This window comes from Orcinus orca, chromosome 1, assembly GCF_937001465.1.
Source record: "Orcinus orca chromosome 1, mOrcOrc1.1, whole genome shotgun sequence".
Lineage (NCBI taxonomy): Eukaryota > Metazoa > Chordata > Mammalia > Artiodactyla > Delphinidae > Orcinus > Orcinus orca.
Genome location: NC_064559.1, coordinates 58,156,526 through 58,167,333, shown reverse-complemented (window position 1 = coordinate 58,167,333; position 10,808 = coordinate 58,156,526). Strand labels below are relative to the sequence as shown.

At 41.5% G+C, this 10,808-nt stretch overlaps 1 protein-coding gene across 8 annotated transcripts in view; it reads left to right on the top strand.

Moving 5' to 3' along the window:
* The first annotated feature begins 8,131 nt into the window (after positions 1 to 8,131).
* Positions 8,132 to 10,808, top strand: part of SUCO (SUN domain containing ossification factor) — a 76,362-nt gene continuing 73,685 nt past the window's right edge. For 5 of the 8 annotated variants that reach the window (XR_007479478.1, XR_007479479.1, XR_004483277.2 and 2 more), the window contains exon 1: positions 8,455 to 8,666. Coding sequence is in view for 5 of the 8 variants with exons in the window: in XM_033428086.2 (XP_033283977.1) it covers positions 8,605 to 8,666 (62 nt within the window). In the remaining 3 variants the exon portion in view is untranslated. Of the gene's footprint in view, positions 8,667 to 10,808 lie in introns of all 8 variants that reach the window. The other 3 variants (XM_004269764.3, XM_033428088.2, XM_033428092.2) reach the window with 3 other exon arrangements.

The following is a 10,808-nucleotide window of genomic DNA, read 5'->3' as shown; positions in this document are numbered from 1 at the left end:
AGTATGTGTGCCTACTCCCTCCAAATTTCTATTATAAAATTTTTTTTATAAATTTATTTATTTTATTTATTTATTTTTGGCTGCACTTTGTCTTTGTTGCTGCGCGCGGGCTTTCTCTAGTTGCGGTGAGCAGGGCTACTCTTCGCTGTGGTGCACGGTCTTCTCATTTCAGTGGCTTCTCTTGCTGCAGAGCATGGGCTCTAGGCGCGAGGGCTTCAGTAGTCGTGGCACGTGGGCTTCAACAGTTGTGGCTCGTGGGCTCTAGAGCGCAGGCTCAGTAGTTGTGGCTCCTGGACTTAGTTGCTCCGCGGCATGTGGGATCTTCCCGGACCAGGGCTCGAACCCGTGTCCCCTGTATTGGCAGGCAGATTCTTAACCACTGTGCCACCAGGGAAGCCCTATAAAAATTTTAAACATAGAAAAGTTGAAGGAATAGTACAATGGCTACCTGAATACCCTCTATCTAGATTCAACAATAGTTAACAGCTGTGCCTATTTGTTCTTGCTCTCTCTCTCTCTGAATCTTTGAAGGTAAGGTGCTGTCACTATGACATTTTACTCTTCAATATTTCAGCATGCATCTCCTTAATGTGAGGACATTTCCTATATAATTACAATGGTATTATCATATATAAGAAAAATAATTTATTATTTAATGACTAGTCCTAATTTAAGTTTCCCCAACCGATTGTCACAAAAATACTCTTGTTTTTTGCATGATACTTCTGCCTTAAACTATACCAGGTGTTCCCAAGTCCAAGCTTTACCTTTTTCCTCCCCTGATAATAAATCTATAGTTTTTTGAGGGAGATGGGGGAAGGGCAGTCACCTAGCCATGTAGAGTCGTGGAGGGTCTCTAACTATTTCTTAATTTGCAACCCCCTCTCACTACTACCACCACCAAACACATGTACTGTTAACCTCACTTTCCGTCGTACTTTGGGCTGGCCTTTCCTGAATGAGCTTTCTGGGGATTTCCTGTCACAAATTGGGTCAATTTTTGCCACTTCCTATTGCTAAATTAGGGTTCAGTTTTTTCATGTCTGCTGTGTTGAGGATTATTATCCATTGTTCAAACCAGAACATATTTGAAAGTAAAAGTTGGCACTATTATTAATTATGCCAGGACGATTAATAAGGGTAAACCAGAGTTGTCCTTGGAAGGCCAGCATGTGGTCACTTTAAGAAGTCGTTTCCTTACAGATATGCTTTCCAGTTTCAAAGTTTTGTTCTTCTGATTCTCTCTCCTGATCTCCCCATCCTTGTGGCTTTATATACAAACAACAAACAAAACTTTCCTGTTGTTTTATGGGGTTTTGTGAGTAAGGTAATTGCATGTGTTCAGCTGCATTATCTTTACCCAATTTAATGATCCTGAACTCACTGTGATCACTTTGTACTTGGCACCACATTTTGTTATTTTAATGTTCTTGAAGGCTTTGTTTCAAAGAAGATAGTATCTCTAATGCTTAGTCTTTAAAGTCATCACATGACCTAAAGTGAAGTATTTTATGTAAATATTCAATAAATATCTGTTTCTTTCTTTATTTTTTTGGTGTCGTTTAGAGTTCACTATCACTGTTTGTGTCAAACGCAGAATACCAGATAAGTGTCAGGCAAACCAAAACTAGAGGGCACATGATAAAAATTGTAAAGGTAGTTTTTAATTAGATTATAGGGTTTACTGTTCCCTATACCTGAAATAGGTTCTCCTCACATCTCTATCTGTGAAAATCCTACTCATCTTTCAAAACTAATCTCAAATCTGCCTCCACCTTTAGGTCTTCCTTGATAGTTTCCTCAAAAGAAAAAGTAATTTATTTTTCCTCTAAAATCTTGTGACACACATGATTTGTATTATTTGTGGCATTTGTTCCATGTCTTATGTATCTTATTTCCCCTAGTGCAGTGGCTTTCACTTTATTTTTACTGCAATCACATTAAAACATATATTTTACATTGCAACTCAGTATGCATATACATATATAACAGAACACACACATATATACACATGTACACATACACAATACATACGTCACTGAAACAACAGTAACTGAGATAATACTACCCCTTACTGAGACACTGATATTTTATAAATTATTACCTTTTACTTTTTAAAAAGTACCCCTGGAGTCCCTTAAAATTGATTTCTTGACTCTCTAACTAATTGTGACTCACAATTTTAAAAATAATACCTCAGTGCAGAGCTTCTTAACTTGGAATCCACGTATACAATTCACTGGTCCATGAACTTGGACAGAAAAGTAATTATGTCTTTATTTTCACTAACCTTTTACTGAAATTTATAATTCTCTCTTATTACGAATGTAGGTAACTAACCTTAGTAGTACTAACAATATCTATAAATTTGTCACTAATGGAAATCTTTATATCACATGATACATATTGTAGGTATCTTTTTAAAAATTAATTAATTAATTTTTTATTTTTGGCTATGTTGGGTCTTCATTGCTGTACGCAGGCTTTCTCTAGTTGCGGTGAGTGGGGCTACTCTTCATTGCAGTGCACAGGCTTCTCATTGCGATGGCTTCTGTTGTTGCAGAGTACGGACTCTAGACGCATGGGCTTCAGTAGTTGTGGCACATGGGCTCAGTAGTTGTGGCTTCCAGGGTCTAGAGCGCAGGCTCAGTAGTTGTGGCACATGGACTTAGTTGCTCTGCATCATGTGGGATCTTCCCGGACCAGGGCTCAAACCTGTGCCCCCTGCATTGGCAGGTGGATTCTTAACCACTGTGCCACCAGGGGAAGTCCCTGTAGGTATCTTGAAATACCTTTTAAACTCATCACTCTTTTGGAATTATTGAAGCTACTAGACCTGCTGTTAAGTCTTATTATTTAATGTGTTAATAAAAAAGCACGTGTATTACTAATCACAAATTTGCTTTGTAATATTTTCACAACTGTATTTCAGTTTAATTGGTTTCCTTTGTAATCTATTATTTTATTTTATACCCTTATAAACCCTCTGAGAAGGGTCCCATGTGTATCACCAAACTGCCAAAGGGGTGCAGTCTGGAAGAAGGTTAAGAAACCTGCTAGGACAATGTGGGTTTCCTGGAGGCAATCTGCTGCAGCACCTTGCATATAAGAAAAGCTCGGTAAGTATTTGTTAAACACGTTATTTCTCCAGATTACTCAGGGATAATTTAAGCCCAGAAAAATCTAATCACATACAAGTCAAACAGTATTATGCTAAGAAGCTAAGTTGGCTATTTGTAATGGAAGAGATAGCTGGCTAGGGGCTCTAGACTAGTCAGTTACATAAAACTTTCCCAGCTTAGGGCATTGCTATTCCTAGGAATTAAAAATATTGGAAAAAAAAAAAAATATTGGGCAGGGCTTCCCTGGTGGCGCAGTGGTTGAAAGTCCACCTGCCGATGCATGGGACACGGGTTCGTGCCCCGGTCCGGGAAGATCCCACATGCTACGGAGCGGCTAGGCCCGTGAGCCATGGCCGCTGAGCCTGCGCGTCCGGAGCCTGTGCTCCACAATGAGAGAGGCCACAACAGTGAGAGGCCCGCGTACCGCAAAAAAAAAAAAAAAAAAAAATATATATATATATATATATATATATATATATATATATATATAGGGCAGATTGTAATGTGGTGTGATTAGACAAATGAAATAGTAGTTAAGTAAAAAATTATTTCTTGGGCCCCTATAATAATTAAAAAAAAGCATTGTGTTTTTCATATATAACACATGACCTCTTTGCATAAGGAATTTACACGCTGCTTGGGGAGACAGACATTACAAGAACTAAGAACACAGGTGTTTCAGGACATGGCAAGGATGTGATGAAGGTAATGTTTTAGGAAGCTTCATCTGAGAGCATTGTACAGGAGGTACTGAAGGGCACAGCAGTTAGAACTCCTAATGCATCATCATCAGTTGCTTCGTTTCTTTCCCTATTTGGAAATATGTATTTATAAATGCTTGCTAGATCCTTCCACCAGACCTCAAGCTCAAAACTATGCTCCTAAAATCAAACTAATCTCTCCTACAAACCTGTGACTCCTGACTTTCCCATTCATGTCATGACCACACACCCTCCTGGAAACTGTGTTAGATTTCTCCCTCTCCATCACCCACTTCCTGAGTAATCTTTCCTCTGGCTGATTTCATTACTAGCCTGCTAAACTCATGTATTTTCAAAGTAGACATTTGTAACCAGCGATAGAAGATTAGATTGGCGATCATAAAGTACAAAAATTTTAAGGGGACTTCTTATCTTTTGTTATTTGCAGTATAAACAGAACTGAACAAACCAACATTGCAGTTTGTGATTCTTCTGTTAAGGGACTGAGTTCTCAGGCTGTCCTAGAGAAGCTATTCACTTTCTTATCTCCCTCTGAGTTCTACATTTTCCTCCTCCAGTGGCCACATTATCAGTGCTCTAGGGTAGATTTGGCAAAGTAGTTTAGGCTCCCCTCAGGCAAGGAGTGACTGAATAAAACAGGTATGTGCTATTCTATGTACATGTCTACACACACTCAAAGAAGCAGCAGCAAGTGGAGTGAAGACAAACAGTAAGAAATCTCTGTACTGTATCTATATGTAGTTAAAAATTTAAGTGCTGATCACCACATTCACCCTTCTTTCCATCTGGTTTAGTCCCTTTTCTTGTCTCTGGATATGTCTTTTCTCAGTTCCCTGGCATTTCTTTCACTGATTTCCAGGGAACTTTTGTCCTAAATGGCTTTTACTCTAGAAGCATCTAATTTCATTGAGCCTCAGCTGTTCCTCTCTAAGACACATAGTATCTCAGCATTTTATAATATTGAAAAGGGCAAATAACTTTTCAACAAATTCAAAAATAAGTCAGAGCTTGCTCATCAAATATCACCAACTTAAATTAGACAAATATTTCTTCTCTTGTGCTTTGAAAGTATGATTTATATATGAGATAAATGACAAAGGAGATGGCTAGAGTGGTTGGCTTCTTTTCTGAGATCTGCTTCTTCTTCTTCACCATCAGCAAACAGAGTATCTGATCTCTATCAGGGCAGGGACAACCTGTCCAGAGTTTCTGTGTCTTTAACCTTTTAGGAATGGGAGAGCTCCTGTTCATCATGCATTTTAGTTCTTGGTGACTTCCTGAATAATCCAAGGATCTGCAAGTCACATGAGTTATCCTGTGTGTTGTCAGTGCTTTATAGATTTTATTGAATTGTGAGATTCTGCTATGGCACAGTTTCTCAAGCTGGGTACTTTCAGCTTTTCAGGCCAAATAATTTTTTTGTTATGTAATGCTGTCTTCTGCATTGTAGGATGTAGCATCCTTGAACTCTACCCACTAGATGTAGCATTACCTCAGTTGTGACAACCAAAAAATTTCCAGACATTGCCAATTTTCCCCCGAGGGAAAAAAAATTGTCCCTGGTTGAGAATCACTGTAGTGTAGTTAAGAGGTGGTAAATGGTGATTACTTAGCATGAGCCTTAAAGATTATATACACATTTTGATTTTTCTGTATACTTTCTTGCCATTCTTTGGCATATGTTATACTTTTGAGTATGGTGGCATTTATCTATACTCAATTTATTTTATATAATTCTTACTCATTTTCTTATTATATTTATCTATTTCATTATAATATAATTTTTCCATTATTTTTTCTCATTATATTTACCAACCATGCAGAAAAATGTCTACCAGTTTTTCAAACATCACCTCCATGGAACTTCTCTTATTCTCACTATCTGAAGCCTTAAAACAAAGAAGAATTAACACAACTAGAAACTCAAGCGAAGAAGTTAATTTATGGGGAAACAAGTTCTATTTTATGCAGGTAAAATTTGAAGTGATGGTAGAATAAGTGTTATGTCCAGCACCTACTTGAAGAGAAGTTGGGATATAGACCAGGGAGTCAACAGTATAGATGAGAACTGAAATTATGAAATACCCAAGAGAAAAATGAAAAGGCTCAGAGGGCTGAAAATTACACCTTAACATGAAGCAATGGAAATGAAACTAGCAAAAAGAGAAAAAGATATTTATTGATTGAAATAATAAAAGCTAATGATTGATTAATAATTAGGTGAATGACAACCCTACCACAGGGGTCACAATAAAGCCCCAACTGTAGGAAAAAAGAAGAAAGAAAGAAAAAAAAGAAAAGAAAGAAGGAAGGGAGGAAAGAAGGAAGAAAACTTCTATCTACTAACTGTATATTCCAAAAGATCATTGCAGAGACTTAGTGGAAAAGCAGTGGGTGGACTTGTGGGTTTGGGGTGAGAAGGAGAGGATACAAGAGAGGCATATGGTAACTTGCCAGGCTTGAGTTGAGCATGTATTCTAACAGAACTTTCTTTGCTGTGATCTACTGAGGATCAGCTCAGGAGCACCTGTTCCTTGCCATGAATAACCTATTTCCTGGAGTGAAAGGAAAAGGGTGCCTCACATGGTAATGAATGTAAAATACTCCCCATCCTTCTGTTGCCCCTACCTTCCTTTTAATTTACATATTAATCATTTGATACTGCTCTTGGGCGAGTTAAGTGCTTGCCTACTGCAGTGAGAGAGATGAAGTGATTTTATTGTCATATACTAAAAGTGCCATGAACAGATCATTGGAACTGTTACCTAATTATTGCCAGAAAAATTAGTTTAGGATGAATTCTTCTAAAACCAAATCATCCTGTGTAGAATTTTTCTAATATCCAGTTGACTTAGAGTAAGAATTTTAGAATGAGTCAAAACATTCTGTTCCCTGGGAATACAATTAACAACTAATTCAACTTAGAAGGTTTACAAGGAAATTACGTGGTTCAAAATTAAGTGTTAGATGGGCACTTTACTGAGTCTTTTTTCCTTCGACCACATGAGCACCAAGTGGCCCACGCTTTAATAACACCTGCTTTGAACATTTCTTACACTAGACATTGTGCCATGTTCCACGGCACAGACAACTGGAGTCTCCATTCTCCCATATGTCTGGCTGCTTTCTGGAGAAGGTAGTTCTGAGTTTCTGACAGCCAAGACAAAAAGGGAAACACCATTGAGTTATACTTTTATATTTCTTATTTTATAAAAGAAATATCACTCGGTAGATACTAACTTCCCTCTTAGTGTCAAGAGTCAAATACATCACCAGAGATAGAAGAAGGAACACATGAGGCCAGAGGCCAGACATCTTCTCCCGAGCAAAAGCTCGTGCGTCTTCCTCTATAACACCTCATAGAAGAGAACTACGTCAAGAGGCGCTGGGGAAGAAAAGCGGTCAAGCATTGTGGACTTTCAGGCAGAGGGTCCCTAAACTAGCTTCTGAGAGATCTTTAGGGGCCTCAATGGCATAAAAATCTCGCGGCGGGGGGCACACTGCTCGTTTTAAAGATTGAGAAGCGGTCACTTTTTGTCTCAGACTGTAGCAACAGACGTGTGTACGCGACCAGCTTCCCCGCTTTCGGTGAACCTCAGAACTTGGAGCTCCCCCATAAGGAGCCGCAGTTTTCCCTTCCGGCCCCACCGCAGCGAACCCAAAGCACGAATCCAAGAGACTGAAGACCAATCGAGCCGATCCCAATGGAGGAATCTGGCGGGGAGCGAAATTCTCCAAGAGGCGGAAAAGATGCGGAAGACTTCTCACTCCAACCAATCAGATGAGAGGAATTCTTGGCACACCTCTTTCCGCTAGCCAATCAGCACCTAGCTTGATGGGCCCGGCCCACTGACACCCGGAAAACGTCTTTTAAATTTTATTAGTATAGCTTTCCCCCAACGTCATTCTAGGCCTTGCCACAAACTGTGGTCAAAAAAGGAAAACTGGATGTAACAATTCCAAAGCTGGCCAGTCTTGCAGTGAGAAGCGAAACCACAGACCTCTTCATCAAAACAGTTATACTGGGAAGGACAGGGAAAGGGAAAGGGAAGGGTTCCGGAGAGAAAACTACAGCTCCCAAGGGCCCTTGCACGGACTCGGCGCGCCCTGGGCTAGAGGGCGGGCCATCATACGAAGAAGGCTGAGGGTCACAAGGCTCCTCTCGGACTTCCTGAAGTGGGCGGGACTTGAGATGGGCGGGGCGGTGGCCACCCCCGCCTCTCTTGCTTTGTGTCCTCCTCCCTCTGGCTCAGCCGCCTGAGACGTCGGAGGGGGTGTGGCCCGCGCGGAGGCTAGTTGGGGGTGCGAGCGCCGCGGGACGTGGGTGACGCGTATTCTTCCAGCTCAGCGGTGTATGAGGTGTCGCGGCCCCGCCGGTGATTGGTTGTTGAGAGGCTAGTACGCAGCGGCCGTTGGTCGCCGGCAGCACGGAGCGAGAACCGGGGAGGGCGGGGGGGATATGGGGCGGCAGCGGCGGCGGCGGCGGCTGGAGGAGGCGGGCGCGGACGAGCTGGCGGCCGCGGCAGCAACGGCGGTCCCCGGAAGCCTCCTGTGAAGTGCACCCGTCGGCGCCGCTGTGGGCCCCTGGGAGAGAGCGGCCAGCACGCGAGCCGCTCAGGAGGCGCTCCTCCAGCGCCGCAGCCCTTCGAACTCTCGGTCTCATCCTCGTTCTCCTGTTCCGGCTCCTCCATCTTGGCCTCGGCAGTAGCAGCTGCCGAGAGGATGTGCCGCCTTCTGGCAGGGGGAAGAAGGAGGAGAAGATGAAGAAGTACCGGCGGGCCTTGGCCCTAGTCTCCTTCCTCTCTCTGTGTTCCCTGGTCTGGTGAGTAGCCGCGACCACACGGGAGTTTCCCGTGAGGGGAGAGGGGGGCAGGGAGCGGCCCAGGTCACACCCCCAAATCATCCCGGCTTTTAGGGTGCGGGTCTCCAAGGCTCCTGTGAAGCGGCAAACCGATTACTCTGTGACTCCTCGGCGGGCTGGCCTGGCAGCCCTCTCTGCGGAGGTTTTCGTGGTGCGTTTTGGAATTTACAGAGACTAAGTGGGAGAGGGAAGCGCCTGGGTGCCTTTGTACCCGGTTACCCTGGCCCTTGGTGATGGTGGGTTGTGTGTGGGAAGTGTTCAGATAGAGGCTGGGCAAGTTGCTCGGGCTTCGTAGCAGCCACTTGTTTTCATGGTGTGGGAAGGGCATAAGGTATGTCGGATGTGATGTGTTCCCCACAGGCAATTTTAAAAACGTGACTTGTCGTGAAGGTGACTAATGTACGAGCACTGGTTTTCCTGGACCTTTCTCTCCTAGTCTTTGGCCTCGGGTACACTTGGGGTTGCTGTTCTTCGAGACTTTTGGGAGGCGTTATGAAGCACTTTTTCAAGGGGTAGATGATAAGCTGTTTAGCAGACAGTGTCTTAGGGTGTAGTGTGTACAGGGGTTTCTGGTAGTGTGGATTGGATAATGCCCCGTAGTAATGGAAGGATAAGTCCTGCATTTTGAAGGCGGGAAGAGTGCTTTGTCTATAAGTTTGTGGAGTTTCTGTTAGTCCCTGGCACATTTGGGGTTTTTTGAAGGAGAAGAGAAAGCTTGTCAGTCAAAGGATCGCTACTACTATACTTGGAACATCCATTCTGCCCTCCGAGGGAGTTTCTTCAGAGATGTGTGACATTTGCTGACTGTAAAGATGCTTCTTCAGTCAAAGTGATTTGCTGTTACATTAAAATCTAGATAAACTAAGTTTCTTGTTCAGCTTATTTCTGCAAAACACCAACAATTTTTTTTCATTTATGTGGGTGCCTAATGGATTCCAAAGACACTGAAGTTGTAGAGTTGTTGTTCATAGAAAATAATATGTAAATAAGAAGAAAAGAAAACACTTGCCTGGCTGAACAATTTTGATTGGCAGGTTGATAGACGTTTTAGAGAACAAGAAATTTGGTCTCTTGACGTTCATTCCGAACCCTTTAATGAGACCAATGTTATCGCACCTTCTACTTTTTAGTATCATGTTGGTTACCAAGAAGTGCATGTAGGAGGTGAGTCCACTCACCTCATTTTAAATTTAAATTTGTACATGAGATACAGAAACCTTGTGTTCATATCCACTTCTTTCTGGGGGCTGTTTAGTTGTTTGTAGGTTATATATGTTTTTTCTTTCCTCTTTCTACTTGATCTTGCCCATCTTTAGGCCATGTTATTCTTCATCACTTTCTGAAATGGTTGAGACAGCAAAGAGGTTACACTTTTCATTCAAGTTTAAAACACCAGGATCTCTGATTTTTTTTTAGTTGAAATATACTTGACATATAACACTGTGTAAATTTCAGATGTACAACATGTTGATTTGATGAATTTACATAATGTAATACGGTTACCATTGTAGCAGTAGTTAGCATCTCTATCACATCACATAATCATTTCTTTTTGTGGTGGGAATAATTAAGATCTGGTCTCTTAGCAAGTTGATAATTATAATACAATAGTGTTGTCTATACTCACTATACTGTGATCTCCAGGACTAACTTATCTACCAGTTGCAAGTTTCTACCCTTAAACATGATTTAAAAAAAATTAATTGGCTGGTGGCAGTGAAATCAAGCATTACAGTGTGGTTTTTAAAATCATTTGCAGATTTAAATTAACCATACTTCTATTACTTTGTTTAATTTCGGGCTGTCTTTTGCTTAAGCTGACCTCAATATGGTTTCTCAACTTTATTCATTGGAAGTAGCGAGGAGATCATGACCTGTTGGGGAAGAAAAAAAATCAGCCTAGTATTGAAAATAATAGTCATAAAGTTCTGTAAAGTTTGTTGACTTTCACAGTGAAAAATGGATGTTGAGGGATTAAGTAAATAGTGCAAAGTTTAAGAAACTTTTGTTTAAGAAACAATTGGATTAGTTTGTTTTGAGATTTGTTTGCGCTGCTAAATTTTAAGATATTTTAATTGTTCTTTACTGAGGCCGTGGAAAGGC